This window comes from Schistocerca nitens, chromosome 3, assembly GCF_023898315.1.
Source record: "Schistocerca nitens isolate TAMUIC-IGC-003100 chromosome 3, iqSchNite1.1, whole genome shotgun sequence".
NCBI lineage: Eukaryota > Metazoa > Arthropoda > Insecta > Orthoptera > Acrididae > Schistocerca > Schistocerca nitens.
This window is the reverse complement of record NC_064616.1, coordinates 448969687-448990175: the sequence shown is the minus strand read 5'-3', so window position 1 is coordinate 448990175 and position 20489 is coordinate 448969687. Positions and strand designations below refer to the sequence as shown.

At 37.4% G+C, this 20489-nt stretch overlaps 1 protein-coding gene across 1 annotated transcript in view; it reads left to right on the top strand.

The window, feature by feature from the left end:
- LOC126249271 (zinc finger FYVE domain-containing protein 26) overlaps positions 1-20489 on the top strand; it is a 393885-nt gene that overhangs the window by 128861 nt on the left and 244535 nt on the right. Inside the window, exons 13-14 of the mRNA XM_049950925.1 lie at positions 4055-4233; positions 17720-17902. Coding sequence (XP_049806882.1) covers positions 4055-4233; positions 17720-17902 — 362 coding nt within the window. The remainder of the gene's footprint in view (positions 1-4054; positions 4234-17719; positions 17903-20489) is intronic.

Below are 20489 nucleotides of genomic sequence, written 5' to 3'. Positions count from 1 at the left end.
TGTGTGTGTGTGTGTGTGTGTATATTGCATTGATTTCAATCAAAAATCTGGAAAGAAAAGCTGTTGGAGTAAGAACCATCTGCCTCTCAAAGCGATAGGTGTGATAAAGAAGTGTAGCTCATGATGCACAAATAGCCAGACTGTATCTATCCAGTATTTGAGAACGAGAGTACATAGTGACTTGCAATGAACTTTACACATAATTCCAAACCTTTACGAGACAGTATGATGAAAGGAAAAAAGTTTATCACTGCATACAAGTTTGCTGTTCATGCAGTAAAATTGCCGCATCAGGCACGCAGTTTGAAATTATTACTACTGTACTACTAATTGTATTCACAACACATTTCACAGACAGTATTCCACATTTGAATGTTGGGCTCCATAAGGTTCCCTTTCTGTGCAGCGACTGTGGAATATAAAATTATAAAGAATGTAGCAACCAGTCGTGGAAACGTAATTTATTTATCTTGTTGCAAATCGATTTCGACTGATATCAGTCATCATCGGTGCATTTTTCTAACCGATACATGCCATAAGTAGAAGTACTGTCCTTCATGGTAGAAATCTGCCAAGGGCAGTACTTCTACTTATGCCATGTATCGGTTAGAAAAATGCACCAATGATGACTGATATCAGTCGAAATCGATTTGCAACAAGATAAATAAATTATGTTCCCACTATTGGTTGCTACATTCTTTATAATTTTAGTATTCTGCATGTACCACTGAATGTACCTGCAAAATTATATTTTTGTACAATATACAGTCAAAGAGACATGACAGCATAAAGATTGAGCTGCATGATAATGAACATGGAGAGAGAAAGGGGAAGGGGGAGATGGGTGTACATAAGAGATGGACAGAGAATAGAAAGGGGACAAGATGGACAGAGAAAGGGGAAAGGAGGAGATGGACAGAGAGAAAGGTGAGGAGGAGGTGGGGGGAGTGACGAGATGGACATGAGGGCGAGAGGAGGAGATGGATGTAGTGGGAGAGAGGAGGAGATGGGGGAGGGAAGTCTTCCTAAGAGACAGTCTCCACTCCTTCCGAACTGGCTATGCAAATGTAGACGAGATGTGGCTCAAATTCAAAGATATAGTAGCAACAGAAATTTAGAGATTCATACCTCATAAATTGGTAAGAGATGGAACTGATCCCCCATGGTGCACAAAACAGGTCCGAACGCTGTTGCAGAGGCAACGGAAAAAGCATGCGAAGTTCAGAAGAACGCGAAATCCCGAAGATTGGCTAAAATTTACAGACGCGCGAAATTTGGCATGGACTTCAATGTGAGATGCCTATAATAGGTTCCACAACGAAACATTGTCTCGAAATTTGGTAGAAAATTTGAAGAAATTCTGGTCGTATGTAAAGTACACAAGCGGCAAGACGCAGTCAATACCTTCACTGCGCAGTGCCAATGGTACTGTTACCGACGACTATGCCGCTAAAGCGGAGTTATTGAATGCAGTTTTCCGAAATTCCTTCACCAGGGAAGACCAATGGAATATTCCAGAATTTGAAACACGAACAGCTGCTAGCATAAGTTTCTTAGAAGTAGATACCTTAGGGGTTGCGAAGCAAGTCAAATCGCTTGATACGGGCAAGCCTTCAGGTCCAGATTGTATACCGATTAGGTTCCTTTCAGATTACGCTGATACAATAGCTCCCTACGTAGCAATAATATACAATCGCTCGCTCACCGATAGATCTGTACCTACAAATTGGAAAATTGCGCAGGTTGCACCAGTGTTTAAGAAGGGTAGTAGGAGTAATCCATCGAACTACAGACCTATATCATTGACGTCGGTTAGCAGTAGGGTTTTGGAGCATATACTGTATTCAAACATTATGAATCACCTCGAAGGGAACGATCTATTGATACGTAATCAGCATGGTTTCAGAAAATGTCGTTCTTGTGCAACGCAGCTAGCTCTTTATTCGCATGAAGTAATGGCCGCTATCGACAGGGTATCTCAAGTTGATTCCGTATTTCTAGATTTCCGGAAAGCTTTTGCCACCATTCCTCACAAGCGACTTCTAATCAAGCTGCGGGCCTATGGGGTACCGTCTCAGTTGTGCGACTGGATTCGTGATTTCCTTTCAGGAAGGTCACAGTTCGTAGTAATAGACAGCAAATCATCAAGTAAAACTGAAGTGATATCAGGTGTTCCCCAGGGAAGCGTCCTTGGACCTCTGCTGTTCCTGATCTATATAAATGACCTGGGTGACAATCTGAGCAGTTCTCTTAGGTTGTTCGCAGATGATGCTGTAATTTACCATCTAGTAAGGTCATCCGAAGACCAGTATCAGTTGCAAAGTGATTTAGAAAAGATTGCTGTATGGTGTGGCAGGTGGCAGTTGATGCTAAATAACAAAAAGTGTGAGGTGATCCACATGAGTTCCAAAAGAAATCCGTTTGAATTCGATTACTCGATAAATAGTACAATTCTCAAGGCTGTCAATTCAACTAAGTACCTGGGTGTTAAAATTACGAACAACTTCAGTTTGAAAGACCACATAGATAATATTGTGGGGAAGGCGAGCCAAAGGTTGCGTTTCATTGGCAGGACACTTAGAAGATCCAACAAGTCCACTAAAGAGACAGCTTACACTACACTCGTTCGTTCTCTGTTAGAATACTGCTGCGTGGTGTGGGATCCTTACCAGGTGGGATTGACGGAGGACATCGAAAGGGTGCAAAAAAGGGCAACTCATTTTGTATTATCACATAATAGGGGAGAGAGTGTGGCAGATATGATACGCGAGGTGGGATGGAAGTCATTAAAGCAAAGACGTTTTTCGTTGCGGTGAGATCTATTTACAAAATTTCAGTCACCAACTTTCTCTTCCGAATGCGAAAATATTTTGTTGAGCCCAACCTACATAGGTAGGAATGATCATCAAAATAAAATAAGAGAAACCAGAGCTTGAACAGAAAGGTGTAGGTTTTCATTTTTCCCGCGCGCTGTTCGGGAGTGGAATGGTAGAGAGATAGTATGATTGTGGTTCGATGAACCCTCTGCCAAGCACTTAAATGTGAATTGCGCAGTAATCATGTAGATGTAGATGTAGTAAAAACTACAAAGATAGCATACTTTGCTTACCTTTATTCTGTAATGTCATACAGAATTACTTTTTGGGTTAACTCATCAAGCCAAGCTAAAGTTTTCGAGTCACAAAATGTGTAGTAAGAATTTCTGTGGTGTGAGCTCAAGAACATCCTGCAGAGGTCTGTGTATGAATCTAAGGATACTAATTATTGCTTCCTATTATAGTTATTCCTTAATAAAATTTGTTATTAAAAATATAGCTCTTTTTCAAACCAACAGCTCAGTTCATGGAATCAGTACTAGAAAAAATAAGAATAACCTTCACAACGATTTAAAGTCACTTACTTTGGTCCAAAAACGTGTCCACCATTTAGGAACGCAAATTTTCAGAAATTGGCAAGCACCTTTTACTGATGGACAACGCTTCCTACTCCACTGATGAATTTCTTAGCAGAACGACCTATGTATTGGTTACTAATACTAATAAATAATGTGAATATTATCTGCAATCTGACTTCCTTAAAAATTCAGTACAGTACTGTGCAATCATTGTAAATAAGTGATGGAAAAGGATTTTTCAATTTGATGATGCATGACTGTAATAGCCTAAGAATTATCATATGCCCCTCAATGTACTGTACATTTACATGTTTGTGACAAGTTTGTTATTATGTTTTAATTGAAAATATGTTTAAGATTTTATGATTTATTCCACATACATGAGGGCCATTTCACTTTGGATCAGTGGAAGATACATTACCATATCTGCTTTTCTTTGTAAATATATATTGTGTGTTCTTGTTTTCTGACACATTCTGCATCATGGAGGATCTCCTCACTATGGATCTGTTGGAATGAAAAGTAACCTAATTTAGTCTGTTCATTTGTCTTTGTCTCTTACTTAAATGACACTATAAAATTTTCATAAATGTTTGTAATTTGACTTATTGAAAAGTGCAGCAGTGAATAACAGTGTATGACTTTTTAAAAAAAATCTAGGTGAAACTTCTCCAAGTCAATCTGCAGCGTGCTTTGTACCCAAAAGTAATAAGAAAAGAAAATCGGGGCGTGTTCTGTCGCCTTTTGGTTTCATCAATGTCATGCTCTCATCACACGCAAGTCTTGCAATTCAGTGTTTATCGAGAGGCGACCTCGAGAAGGCCAAACTCGTTATAAAGGTAACATATTAAATGTGTATGCATACTAAAATCTACAGATTCTATGTTAAATTTGGTGTTTTGTGCTTAGAGGAATGAGAAATGAAAAATGATTTTTACTGAACTGTAATCATATGCCTTACATATCTTTTTATTGTCATACTGCATCAGAACTCACTGAAAGTGTCAAAATTTCAAAATGTTGACTTTGTTAGTGTCATTGAAGTTCAAAATATAACTGAGGAGGAATTTCTAAAGTAAACAATGGGAAATCCAGGAGGGACTAATGACAACATAATGAAAAGAATAGATTGCTATTTCCCATATAATGGAGATGTTGAGTCACAGACAGGCACAACAAAAAGACTGGTACACACACACACACACACACACACACACACACACACACACACACACTCTCACCATCTCACTCACTCACTCACTCACTCACTCTACCCACTGAGGCCAGAAGAGACCTTGAGCAGGGACAGTGGTCATTTGAGCTGTGCTTGTGTGAATGTGTGTGTGTGTGTGTTTGTTTACTTTTGAAGGAGGCCTCTTGGCCGAAAGCTCACTTGTTTAGCAGTATTTTTGTTGTGTCTGTCTGCAACTGAACATCTCCTCTACATGGTGAATAGCAATCTATTCTTTTCATAATATTAATAAAGTAACATAGATAGTGAAATAACATTTTCAGAATCATGGATCATGTATGATACACTTGGATAGGAAAAGAGAAAGGGAAAATACAATGGAATTTAAATGTTAAGTGTCTTATTTTGAGGAAATGTTCAGTGCATTAGAAAGCAGTGCTGTACAGAAAAATGATAATGGAATGTGAATGAATTTGCATACAAGCCTTTCCATTGTCTAGTTAACTTTAAACTTTATCCAGTAAATCTCGGCCACATTTATGAGTGTACTTTCATAATAGTTTATGCATAAACAACAATACCATAACTGTCCACTACTATGTTTTTTTGTTAATTAAATTCACTTTTAGAGAGTAATCTCTGTCTCCAGATGTTACATATGAAGAACTCATGTAAATTTGTGTCTTCTCTATCAGTTTGATATTAATTCTCAAAAAAATGCACATATGAATGTAGTTCTTCACCAAAAAAAGAATTTCGCCCATGTCAGGGAGGAAAGTAACTTCACTAAATTAATATCATTTGGTCTCATGTTTTCACTGCCACCAGTGGGAGAATAACACAAAATTTTATCTCTCTTTCAGGGCATAAGCTAAGTTATGCAAATGTATTTCTGTATGTCTGATACAATTCTTCACAGAAGTTATTCGAAACTATTCAAAGAAGACACTGGGCTCATATTTAAAAAATAAAAAAAAGAGAAAAGAAAGAAAAGAAAAGAGCAGTATTTAAATCCCTGTCTGACCCTTAAGACTTACATTCTCTGCAGTTTTTCTGAATAACATTAGAGAAATTAAATAAAGGTTTCTGTGACAGTAACTTACCTCACTGAAAAATGGTATGTACATAGTATTCTGTAAGCTACACATACCTCTTGGATGGTGCCAAATGAGCAGCTCAGGGAGCTCAGTCATTGGTGGCTGAGAATGGGATAGGGAAATATGGGGTTCTGAAGCTGGGGATCACTCAGTACTACCATGCCCCAATAATAGTAAGCCCTGGCCATGTCTCACACACCACCTATGTGACCAAGAGCAGGGATCTCTGGTTAGCTGTCTATATCCCAAGGATGGTACAAATATTTATAAAAGATCCTCAATATCCACCTGTGCTGTGTGTCAGTGATCAGATCGCAATTGAGGTGAAACAGTTCTTTTGAGATAACCTCTGGAGTACTTGCCGAACCTCATAATATTAAGCTTGCACAGATTTATGGAGCTCAGCCTGAGTCAACTTATTCAATCCAAGCTTTGTGTGGGAACTAAATGGGAAGATAATCCTTGTCAAAGATAAAATTAAAATGTTGAACTGTCATCTGCTCAAGACAAAACATATCTATCAATTCTGTTGAGCTATTGCCCGTATGTCATTAAGTTTCACTGCTTCTTCTTTCTGTTTAAACTGTCCCTGTGTTTATATATTTCAATGACTTTTCTATGTATCCATGGACAATAGATACTTTAGATAAAATATTGGTTTCCTGACTGAAGAGCATGCTGTGCTACAGCTGATTTTTCTGCTTTTCCTAGTTAAAAAAGACTTTTCTGTATTCCATCACACATGTTTCCAAGCTTCTCTTTGTGGCTCCAAAGTAGACCTTACACACATACATGGAATGTTATACACTATCTGATAAAAAGTCTCTGATTACATAATAGTGGTCATTAATATGAAGTGTGCTCACGCTCCACTTTTATGATGGTATGATCTCTCCTGAGGACACTTCCAATGATGCACATGAATGTTTGCGGAGGAATAGCACCTGTTCTTCCTCAAGAGCCACAGCCAGAGAAGATACTAATGCTGGTCGCTAGGGTCAGGAGTGAAGCTGACATTGTAACTCATCACCAAGATGTTCCATTGGATTCAGGTTGGGACACTGGGCATGCCAGCCCTTTTAAGTAATGTTGTTGCCCACAAACCATTGCCACACAAATGCTGCTTTATGACAGGGTTCATTATCTTGTTGATACAATCAGTCATCATTCTGAACTGTTTCTCTGCTGTACACCGTACACCGTGCTGTAAAATGTGTTCATGTCCATCCACATTTAGAATTTGCTTAAGAACAATAAAGGGACCACACCCAATCCACAAAAAAACTCCAATACCATTACATCACCTTAGTACTTCACTGTGGGCACTAAAAATATGGCAGGTAACATTCTCCAGGTCTTCGTTAAACTCAAACCCTTCCATCAGATTTCTGCAGGATGTAGCATGATTTATAACTCCAAATCTATTGTTTCCAGTCATTCACTGTCCAGTGGCACCACTTTTTACATCACCAAAGTCTTACGACAGAAATGCGTGGCTTATGAGTAGCTGCTCAATCATTGAACCCCATACTTTCTTCTGATTTCCTGTGATTTTTGACAACCACCATCCATAATACCAAACAGTCTCTGACTGTCAGTACATAAGATCTGCCTGGTCTTGGTTAACAGTGAGTGCTCCTTAGCATTTCCAGTTCACAATTATGCCACCAACAGTCTACTTGGGCAGCTTTAGAAGAGTTGAAATGTCATTGAGGGAATTGTTACTCAGGTGACATACAATGCTTAGTCCACATTCAAAGTCACTGAGCTCTCCTGACTTACCAGTTCTGCTGTTAATGCTTCTCTAATGACAACACAAAACTCCGTTTTTCCCTACCTCCTTTTATACTGGTGGATCTGCTCCTTGTAACATCTAGTGGTTAAAACTGCATTACATAATGTGCACATATGCTTTTGATCAGATAGTGTATGTTCACACGCAGACACTGGAGGACATTTATCCTTTACAGATCTGAGAGCCTGACATATTTTCTGTGATGGTTTAAAAACTTGTCTGATGTTATGTTTCTGTAAAACCTTACATTCCTAATCAGTTACATTTTTAATAAAAGGATGAAAAAAATTATGGGAGAAGACAGTTTCTCTTCCCCTGGATGATATGTTTCATGGACTATGAGCAAGTAACCCAGCAGATTCATGAGCAGATAAGACAACCAGATGTGAAAGTCTTCACTAAGTGGTTCTGTTCTCACAAACTAAAAACACCCCCGATGTGTTGGGTGTTACTGCTTGGAAGAAAAAAACATCCAACCATCAAAGATTGCTCCAGTGAGTAGCCCATCAGAGTAAATTAAAGGAGAATGTAAATACCAGGTATAATTAAACTTTTCCTATTTTACACATTATAACATGGAAACTAATTACCATATGAGTACCAAACTTGGTAGCATTATGTCCAGAGTATGGGGTGCATGATTTTGATGTGCCACAGTGCCACCGTCCAGTTCCAACTATGGCCACCAGATGCCATGATCAGTCATCGTGATTCGTAGTCTCACACACCTGATCAGTCGCGATGCACTTGTTGTCGTGTTGACTTTAACTTGAACAAAAGGAGCAGGGCATTATAGGAGAAGCTCTATTCTCAAAATAACAGTAATGATGCAGCTGTGCTTTGAGAATACACCTGCTGAAAGGATTTCAGAAGGGTCCTCTTTCTCCAGTTACTGTGTGAATCATGATGAAGTAGTTCGAATCAACTGGAGAACTGGGCATCGCTCTGGAAGAGACTGACAATCAGTTGCACCACAGGTGGTTGATGAAATCAGTGTTGCTGTGGCAGCCAACTGCTGTCCACAATTCCCAATCATCAGGCAGTGCGCATGCTGTGTCATGGCAGTTGAACATCTCGTGGTCCACTGTATGGAAAGTGCTTCAAGCCATTCTCAAATGGCTTGTAAAGTTCACATGCTTCTTCGAAGCACACTTGGAAATGATTGCATTATCAGCCAATCATTTCTAAATGCTTTGTCACTCCCTGTGATTTCTGGTTGTGGGGTTACCTGAAGGACAGGGTTTACAAGGGGAATATTCAAATGTGCTGATCTGAAGTGCAGTATATCAAGAGAGGACATTCTTCATTCTGCTGTGCAGAATGCAATCCTGCACTTTCAGACTTCTGGACACTAATGGATGCCATATTTTGCCCCTTTTGTAGCAGTAGTGGTACAGGTATGTAATGGTATGATGTACCAAAGCAGCATGTTAAAAGTGTTTCAATCGAATTGCTTCTGCATTATTTCTCTTTCCCATGTCCTTGACATTAATGTTACAAAGTTTGGTACTCATAAATTAATTAGTTTCTGTGTTATAACATATTAAATAGGGAAAGTTTAATTATAGCGACCCACTATGTTAACAGTAATACATTTCATCAGAATGTTTTTTTAAGTCATGAGAGGACAGGAAAGGGCAGTTGGGAAGTTGTTCCTATTTTAGACTCTGAAAACATTACAAGCAGTTATAATGGACCTCAGATCTATACATATCCTTTGTAAACCACCCTTCTAATTGAAACAGCAACCTACCAACAACCGGAATATTTTCTGAAATGCAAGAAACAGGGTGAATATCCCGTCATTGTCAAGAGATAAACAAAACAGATCTAGAGAGATAAGAGATCTAGATGGTTTTATTTACAATCTATAATGATGTGCATTTGACTGGAATACTCTCTTTCAAATTCTAAAGGTGGCAGGGGTAAAATACAGGGAGAGAAAGGCTATTTACAATTTGTACAGAAACCAGATGGCAGTTATAAGAGTCGAGGGACATGAAAGGGAAGCAGTGGTTGGGAAGGGAGTGAGACAGGGTTGTAGCCTCTCCCCGATGTTATTCAATCTGTATATTGAGCAAGCAGTGAAGGAAACAAAAGAAAAATTTGGAGTAGGTATTAAAATCCATGGAGAAGAAATAAAAACTTTAAGGTTCGCCGATGACATTGTAATTCTGTCAGAGACAGCAAAGGACTTGGAAGAGCAGTTGAATGGAATCGATAGCATCTTGAAAGGAGGATATAAGATGAACATCAACAAAAGCAAAACAAGAATAATGGAATGTAGTCGAATTAAGTCGGGTGATGCTGAGGGAATTAAATTAGGAAGTGAGACACTTGAAGTAGTAAAGGAGTTTTGCTATTTGGGGAGCAAAATAACTGATGATGGTCGAAGTAGAGAGGATATAAAATGTAGACTGGCAATGGCAAGGAAAGCGTTTCTGAAGAACAGAAATTTGTTAACACCGAGTATAGATTTAAGTGTCAGAAACTCGTTTCTGAAAGTATTTGTATGGAGTGTAGCCATGTATGGAAGTGAAACATGGACGATAAATAGTTTGGACAAGACGAGAATAGAAGCTTTTGAAATGTGGTGCTACAGAAGAATGCTGAAGATTAGATGGGTAGATCACATAACTAGTGAGGAGGTATTGAATAGAATTGGGGAGAAGAGGAGTTTGTGGCACAACTTGACAAGAAGAAGGGACCGGTTGGTAGGACATGTTCTGAGGCATCAGTTGGTCACAAATTTAGCATTGGAGGGTAGTGTGGAGGGTAAAAATCTTAGAGGGAGACCAAGAGATGAATACACTAAGCAGATTCACAAGGATGTAGGTTGCAGTAAGTACTGGGAGATGAAGAAGCTTGCACGTGATAGAGTAGCATGGAGAGCTGCATCAAACCAGTCTCAGGACTGAAGACCACAACAACAACAACAACAAATTATGTGCATCAGTCTGATGACAATAACCTACACTTTCTTGCAGTTGTTTGGGACCCATTCATTGCTCCAGGGATGTACAATAAACTGCCATTACAAGACAAACACTTTCTTTTGCATACTATGCATTCTCCTACAGATTCCTTATCAAATATTCTTTTACTGGAGTAGCCTATTCCTCTGTGTTGAGCACGCCTGACTTACAGGGGAAGGTGGGGGGATGGCTTACATTCTCTACCTGGTAGCATGAACTGTTTCAGTCTCACATGCATGGTGAGTTGTCTTCATCATCTCAACCAGCTGTGTAAAGGAACTGAGGATAGCCTTAAAACCCAGCTACCATTTGACATTTGTGCCAACAAGAGCTATGTTTGCAACCTGCTGAACCCAATCTGATCCTTAGCTGCTGACAGAGTATCTTCCATATATAAAGTGAAGCTTCCTGTCAAATGTATTGAGTGCATACTCGTATTCTTTCCCAACTGGTGTGCAATTTCCCTGGTGGGCTACATTACATACCTGCCATTGGAGATTCCAGTGACAAACATATAAGCCCTCTATTCTTGTTTGGGCTATACAGGAAAATTGGCTACAGGCTAAGAAATGAGACACCCCATGCTGGCTCTGTTGGTGTATCAGCAGTGGGTAACACCTCATATGTCTAACTAAGGCATAAGGGGCAGCCATTTAGCCAGTACCTACGTTCACCTTTCACATGGAGATATGTGAACCCTCCAGCATCATCCATTCACCCATGGGTGACACTGAACCATTGTTATCACTGCTGATGTGTGGGATGGTGCATTATCCTGGTTAAAGAACACTTTTATGTGTACTAACCTTGGCCTGTTTTTCTGCCAACATAAATTTCAAAAGATCCAACAATGAAGCATAACAGGATCTATTTCTGGTTCTGTCTTTCTCCAAGTAATCTTTGGGGATTATTTCTTAGGAATCCTGAAAATCAATGGCAATCACTTTACCAGTTGACAAAATTGTCTTTGCTTTCTTCACTGCACTTTCACCAACCTTTCTCCATTGTTTTGACTGGCTTTTTTGACTTTTGGTGTGTAGTGATGCATCCAGGTTTCATCAGCAGTCACAAATTGGCACAAAAAGTCTTGTGGATTGTGATTAGACATTGCCAGACACTGTGTTGAAATGTTGTGCCAAATGCGCTCTTGGTTAGCTGTGAGCAGTCACAGCACCCGCCTCGTGCACAGTTTCTTCATAGCCAATTCTCCATGCAGGATATTACGCACTTACTCAGCTGAGATACCTATTGTCTCAACAGTATCATGAATTTTTCTTCAGTGTTCTTGCATTGCTGTATCATGGATTTTGTCAATGATTTCCTTTGTGGTGATCTCAATTGGACACATGGAACACACTTCATCTCCAGTGCGTGTCCAACCAGGTTTAAATTCGATAATCCAAAACTCAGTGGTTTTCAGTGATGGTTGAGATGTTTATATTTTCCCACCTCCACATTTCAAATGTTTTGAGTGAAATGCCCAGTCGATGCGCCGTTGTTTTCATTTCAATTCTACCAACATTGAGAGTTGTTTAGTTCTCGGGTTTTGTAAACTTCCTGGATTCATGTCTCGTCGCTGTGCAGCCTATGAAAAGGATTGCGGAAGACTCCCAAATAAATTCCAAAATACAGTGCAGTTTTAATACCAATATATTTCCAGGACTCTGGTGTCCGAGCCTGGTGAACTGTACCAGTTACATCACATGTACCCAAAGTTGACATCAAACAACACAGAGTTCACAACAATCAACAAACGAGTGAGCCTAAAATACATTTGCTTGCAACCCTAGCCAAAAAATGAGTGCCCCAAGGCGCTTGCGTTACCTCTATTTATACTTTTGTTAACAATTACCTACAATGAAAATTACAATTTTATGTAAAATCACAATTAAAAGTTAAACCGAATATGAGCTACACATTGCTAAAAATTTACAATCTCAGTTCTGAACGAGGTGAACCTATTTTCAACTTAGTTACGAGTTAATATAACATTTTCTGACTAATTATGTTACAGGTAACAATTTCATTTCTAAATTTGTTTATAACAAATCAACTAGTGCCTGAATTTTTGTACTAACATAGATCAGAGATTCAATTAACATGCTTTATTTATATGTTCTATTTAATTTGCTGTAGTAATTTTATACTGATAGGTTTACTGGTACATCCTGACCATGTGCTACATTTCTTTCGATAAGTTACAGTATTAATTTCACATTTATATTATGTTTCTCACATAAGAACAATGTTAATCAGCAAAGCATCGTTTTAAAATTATATGTATACTGAAATAGTAGTTATTTTTGTATGTAATTTGGAAACAGGTCACTTTACAATTGGACAATTAGGACTGGTGTTTATCTTTAATGCTCTCTGAGGGGTTCTGATAGGTAGCAATGAGATATAGTAATATTTCATGGTGCAGAGTCCATGTGAACTTCACCCAATTTTACTTGATTTGTGCAGCAGCGTAACCCTTCAAATGAAAATGTTTAATAACACCACATAACTCGGTTTTCTCCAGTTTCAATTGTAATCAACACACTGAACAATTCAGATGGCTGTCAACAATGAACTGTATACTGTACATTATTGAAATTCTTTACACAGTCCTTGGAATAATCAAGCTTACCAACCTTGAAGGCACAACAAAAATGTTCTAGTCTTTCCTGGAAATTAACCAGACTTATCAAACCACCCTCATAATGAAATCAACAACTTACCAACATCTAAACTACTCTATAGGGTATTTAAAAGTGGCCAGTAATCCTTTAAAAGATTAAAATAATACTCATCAATCAATATGAAGAGCTTTTCTTTTATTATGGGATCAACTTAAAAATCACAAAAAAATTAGCTATTCCCTATCAAAGTTAGATATCTATTAACCTACTTGTTAAAAATGAATGAAACAGCCAATATAATAATAATAATAATAATAATAATAATAATAATTATTATTATTATTATTATTATTATTTCTTTTCTCAGACGTTATGTCTGGTCAAAAATGGAAAGTGAAGTGGACCTTGATCAAGCGTGACTTCCTGTTAACTCTACGGTATATGTTATATTGCATTTAGGCACTTTCGGGTAATTGAACATGTATCAATAGTTACGGATTTCTGTCGTCGTATATATAAGTTTGGATGTATTGCATTGATGTACTGGTGGATATTGTGTGGTATGACTCCTGTAGTTGATAGTATAATTGGTATAATGTCAACTTCATCCTGATGCCACATGTCCTTTACTTCCTCAGACAGTTGGATGTATTTTTCAATTTTTTCTCCTGTTCTCTTTTGTATATTTGTTGTATTGGGTATGGATATTTCGATTAGTTGTGTTAATTTCTTCTTTTTATTGGTGAGTATGATGTCAGGTTTGTTATGTGGTGTTTTTTTATCTGTTATAATGGTTCTGTTCCAGTATAATTTGTATTCTCATCATTCTCCAGTACATTTTGTGGTGCATACTTGTATGTGGGAATGTGTTGTTTTATAAGTTTATGTTGTAAGGCAAACTGTTGCTGTATTATTTTTGCTACATTGTCATGTCTTCTAGGCTATTCTGTATTTGCTAGTATTGTACATCCGCTTGTGATGTGATCTACTGTTTCTATTTGTTGTTTGCAAAGTCTGCATTTATCTGTTGTGGTATTGGGATCTTTAATAATATGCTTGCTGTAATATCTGGTGTTTATTGTTTGATCCTGTATTGCAATCATGAATCCTTCCATCTCACTGTATATATTGCTTTTTGTTAGCCATGTGTTGGATGCGTCTTGATCGATGTGTGGCTGTGTTAGATGATACGGGTGCTTGCCATGTAGTGTTTTCTTTTTCCAATTTACTTTCTTCGTATCTGTTGACATTATGTGATCTAAAGGGTTGTAGAAATGGTTATGAAATTGCAGTGGTTTAGCCGATGTATTTATATGAGTGATTGCTTTGTGTATTTTGCTAGTTTCTGCTCGTTCTATAAAGAATTTTCTTAAATTGTCTACCTGTCCATAATGTAGGTTTTTTATGTCGATAAATCCCCTTCCTCCTTCCTTTCTGCTTAATGTGAATCTTTCTGTTGCTGAACGTATGTGATGTATTCTATATTTGTGGCATTGTGATCGTGTAAGTGTATTGAGTGCTTCTAGGTCTGTGTTACTCCATTTCACTACTCCAAATGAGTAGGTCAATATTGGTATAGCATAAGTATTTATAGCTTTTGTCTAGTTTCTTGCTGTCAATTCTGTTTTCAGTATTTTTGTTAGTCTTTGTCTATATTTTTCTTTTAGTTCTTCTTTAATGTTTATATTATCTATTCCTATTTTTTGTCTGTATCCTAGATATTTATAGGCATCTGTTTTTTCCATCGCTTCTATGTGGTTATCCAATATGTAATCTTCTTGTTTAGTGTGTTTTCCCTTGACTAAGCTATTTTTCTTACATTTGTCTGTTCCAAAAGCCATATTTATATCATTGCTGAATACTTCTGTTATCTTTAGTAATTGGTTGAGTTGTTGATTTGTTGCTGCCAGTAGTTTTAGATCATCCATGTTTAGCAAATGTGTGATTTTGTGTGGGTATGTTCCAGTAATATTGTATCCATAATTTGTATTATTTAGCATGTTGGATAGTGGGTTCAGAGCAAGGCAGAACCAGAAAGGAGTTAATGAGTCTCCTTGGTATATTCCACGCTTAATCTGTATTGGCTGTGATGTGATATTATTTGAATTTGTTTGGATATTAAGTGTGGTTTTCCAATTTTTCATTACTATGTTTAGGAACTGTATCAATTTAGGATCTACTTTGTATATTTCCAATATTTGTAGTAACCATGAGTGGGGTACACTATCAAAAGCTTTTTGGTAATCAATGTATGCGTAGTGTAGCGACCTTTGTTTAGTTTTAGCTTGATATGTCACCTCTGCATCTATTATCAGTTGCTCTTTACATCCTCGTGCTCCTTTGCAACAGCCTTTTTGTTCTTCATTTATAATTTTGTTCTGTGTTGTATGTGTCATTAATTTCTTTGTAATGACTGAAGTTAATATTTTGTATATTGTTGGTAGGCATGTTATGGGGCGATATTTAGCTGGGTTTCCTATGTATTCTTGATCTTTAGGTTTCAGATAAGTTATTCCATGTGTAAGTGTATCAGGGAATGTGTATGTGTCTGCAATGTAACTGTTAAATAATTTAGTTAGATGTGAATGTGTTGAGGTGAACTTCTTTAGCCAGAAATTTGCTATTTTATCTTTTCCAGGGCTTTCCAATTGTGAGTAGAATTAATTGCTTGGGTGACTTCATGTTGCAAAATTATCACTTCAGACATTTGTGGTATCATCTTGTATGTGTCTGTTTCTGCTTGTATCCACCGTGCATGCCTGTTATGTTATTATTATTATTATTATTTCTTTACTTTCTCAGACTTTTTAGAAGTCTGGTTAAGAATGGAGTGACGCGGACCTTTATCAAGCGTCACTTCCTTTTTGCTGTACGGTACATGTTATATTGCATTTAGGAACTTTCGGGTAATTGAACATGTATCAATAATTACGGATTTCTGTAATTGTATATATATGTTTGGATGTAGCTGTATTGCATTGATGTATTGGTGGATATTGTGTGGTATGACTCCTGTAGTTGATAGTATAATTGGTATGATGTCAACTTTATCCTGATGCCACATGTCTTTGACTTCCTCAGCCAGTTGGATGTATTTTTCAATTTTTTCTCCTGTTTTCTTTTGTATATTTGTTGTATTGGGTATGGATATTTCGATTAGTTGTGTTAATTTCTTCTTTTTATTGGTGAGTATGATGTCAGGTTTGTTATGTGGTGTTGTTTTATCTGTTATAATGGTTCTGTTCCAGTATAATTTGTATTCATCATTCTCCAGTACATTTTGTGGTGCATACTTGTATGTAGGAACTTGTTGTTTTAAAAGTTTATGTTGTAAGGCAAGCTGTTGATGTATTATTTTTGCGACATTGTCATGTCTTCTGGGGTATTCTGTATTTGGTAGTATTGTACATCCGCTTGTGATGTGATCTACTGTTTCTATTTGTTGTTTACAAAGTCTGCATTTATCTGTTGTGGTATTAGGATCTTTAATAATATGCTTGCTGTAATACCTGGTGTTTATTGTTTGATCCTGTATTGCAATCATGAATCCTTCTGTCTCACTGTATATATTGCCTTTTCTTAGCCATGTGTTGGATGCGTCTTGATCGATGTGTGGCTGTGTTAGATGATACGGGTGCTTGCCATGAAGTGTTTTCTTTTTCCAATTTACTTTCTTCGTATCTGTTGATGTTATGTGGTCTAAAGGGTTGTAGAGGTGGTTATGAAATTGTAGTGGTGTAGCCGATGTATTTATATGAGTGATTGCTTTGTGTATTTTGCTAGTTTCTGCTCGTTCTATAAAGAATTTTCTTAAATTGTCTACCTGTCCATAATGTAGGTTTTTTATATCGATAAATCCCCTTCCTCCTTCCTTTCTGCTTAATGTGAATCTTTCTGTTGCTGAATGTATGTGATGTATTCTATATTTGTGGCATTGTGAGCGTGTAAGTGTATTGAGTGCTTCTAGGTCTGTGTTACTCCATTTCACTACTCCAAATGAGTAGGTCAATATTGGTATGGCATAAGTATTTATAGCTTTTGTCTTGTTTCTTGCTGTCAATTCTGTTTTCAGTATTTTTGTTAGTCTTTGTCTATATTTTTCTTTTAGTTCTTCTTTAATATTTGTATTATCTATTCCTATTTTTTGTCTGTATCCTAGATATTTATAGGCATCCGTTTTTTCCATCGCTTCTATGCAGTCGCTGTGGTTATCCAATATGTAATCTTCTTGTTTAGTGTGTTTTCCCTTGACTATGCTATTTTTCTTACATTTGTCTGTTCCAAAAGCCATACTTATATCATTGCTGAATACTTCTGTTATCTTTAGTAATTGGTTGAGTTGTTGTTTGTTATTATTATTATTATTATTATTATTATTATCATTATCATTATCATTATCATTATCATTATTCAATTACAAAGAGTTTCCCATGTTGCAAACTGTTTCTCATTTTTGACAGTACCTGTAGATAGTCTTCTTTTTCCCTATATGGTGAAAATGTTAACAGCTAAGCAAGATTTGTCATTTAGCCCATACTTGTTTCTTTGCTCCTTGGTGCTCATGTAAAATACTGACATCTGAACTCAGAAAAATCTGTGATGAATGGAATGAATAATATATTTAACATGTGTTGATTTTCAGATGAATGAAGCAGAGGAAGGACCTTTGGCTAAAGAAGTGAGGTTTACTGAAGCATATAGTCAACTGAAACTACGTCTGAATGCTAATTCACTTGAAAATCAAAAAGCAAGACCAGGACTAAATAGCATGAAACCTATTGCCTCCTCAGAGCATGCTCCTGTGTTACACCCACCAATTCTTCAGGTATGTCCTCTGTCACTTTGTCAGTGTGTAATTTGATGCTCTTGTCTTTACTTTATGTATTTGTGAATGCTGCAGTGATGATTTTCCAGCTGTTTACAGGAATCTAATAGTCTTTTACAGTGCCCAGGGTTCACAGTTCAGTTAAGAAGGAAGCCAGAAATATTGCTGCTACTCTTTTGAAATGTCAGCTATACCTAATAATATATGTGGCAATTATTAATTGATTTATTATAACTATACTGTCACAAATCAGACTATCTGCTGTCCCAGTTTTTATGGCGTTTTTGTTGCTGAGCTAACTGTCCACTCATTTTTACTTATGATACGGAGTCAATGATAGAAAATGGGTACTGTCAGCAGCATTTGTATTCATATTTAGAATCAGTAAATAAAGAGCACATACACCAAGATTCAGGTATTAGATTAGCCCGATAAAATAAGAATGTAATATTCCTCCGATATTTTTTACCAAACAAAGATGCAGTGTTCACAATATCAAGACAAATTTAACAAAGAACTTGGCAGTATGAGCCCACTTATCAGTATAACATTGCGCCCACTCTGTCGTGGATGCATGCACCGATTGGTTGGGGAGGGCATCATAAAGCTAATGTATCCTGTTCTGAGCCAAGATAGCTCACAACTGTTGTAACTGTTCCTTGATATTGTGGATACTGGCACTGGGATGAAGTTGCATCCTGCTCTCACACATGTTCTGTTGTGGACAGATTTGGGGGATCTTAATGGCCACAGGATTACCTCAGCATCACATTGACAACTCATAGAGAGATGTGCCATATGTAAGTGAGAATTGTCTTGTTGAAAAATGGGCCAAAATATTGTCACATGAGAGTTAATACAGGAGAATGCATTAAGTCTGTGACGTACTATTGTACCATCAGTGAATTCCTTCAATCTCTATCAGCTCTGACCTGAAGTCATACCCAATGGTTCCACACACAGTGATGCCAGGATTAACACTGCTGTGTCATGCAAAACATTGCAACCATCAGACCTCTACACAGGTACCACCATACTTGTTGATGGTCGTCTGTGTGTAGTGCATAACCATGAGTCATTGCTGAACATAATATGATACCATTCATCAGCAGTCCAAGCTTGCCAGTTACTGCACCACTCCAAACACAACCATCTGTGTTGGGATATTAATGGAATCCTACGCATGAGACAAGACGTACCTAGTCCAGCAGCTGCTAGTCTTTGACCAATGGTATGGGATGCTGCAGAATGTTGCAAGGAGCCAATTACTTGTTCTCAGATGACAGTCACATGTGTGAAGTGGTTATGATGTGCTTGGTCCACGATGTAGTGATACCCTCTTGTGGTGGTCAGATGTGAATGACCAGAATCTTGACAACTAGTACACTTTACCTGACATCATGTTACAGTCCACCATCGGGCCACTGTCACATCTGAATGCTACAGAAATGTTGATATTGCACAATTCCACAATCCAGCCAAATGGAGATCAACAATGAGCTTCTTTCAAACTCTGTTAACTGTTTAAAATGCTGTCTTACACTAGTACCCATCATTTCTGTGTCCTTTTCAGTGTTTGCTCATCACCTGATACTGTTCAGACCTCTTGTGTACCCTACCAGGCCTAGTAACAATGCTAAGCAGGAGCAACACTAATGCACTCATGCATTCTGGTGGCCATTCTATCTGTCACAGAGAATTGCAAACTGTAAATTACTTACATGCTCACTGGTGTGTGTATATGTACAAAGTTACATTGCTATTCAACCATCTCTTATGAGTGCCTCACGTCTTTTGTCAGACAGTTTATTATTACTGCTAAGGTGTGACATGAAAATGAATTAAAGAGAGAGTGTGAAACTTATTGTGTCACTGATGTAGAACATTTTATTAAGGATGTAGTAGACTGAAGCATTTGTGTTAACGTAGAATATGCCTGTCTTTACACAGCAGTTTAAAGATAAGTTTGTCTACATTATAGTAAAAATCTATGTACCAAATTCTTCATGATGTTGCATTTTGGTCACACGGTCTAGATATGTACAATATAATACAGAAATTGTGCCAGAATACTCACAAGTCATGTCATATTTTCCTGCACAATTCTCCATTGACTACTCTCACAACCCCACTGTGACTGCTGTAGAGGTTTTGCTATTTTTTTTTTAAAGAAGAAGCAGGCAGGAATGAAAACTGTGAAAATTGTATTATATAATAATTCTAAAAATGCCTGTAAGGCACAAAATCCACCTGCTTTTGTCAAACCCATTCTCAGGGAAAATGAATAAATTTTAATGAATTTTTTTCAGTAGGTCTTCAGATATAATTATGCTCTCAGTTTAACTAGAAACTTTTTCTGTTGCTCTTCTTGACTTTGCATTTCCTTTGAAACTTGTTTTTTCTGTTGTGCTGTGACAACTTTTGAATCTGTGCTGCGTCTCCTCCTGTATAGCCAACTTCCTTCTGTTGTTGTTCAATCCCAGTGGATCTTGGTATTCCTGTCAGCATATTTTTATTAATACTGGGATAGACAAACACATAATTATTCTACAGTACTTTTCATAGTGTCTAATACTTATAGCTGAGT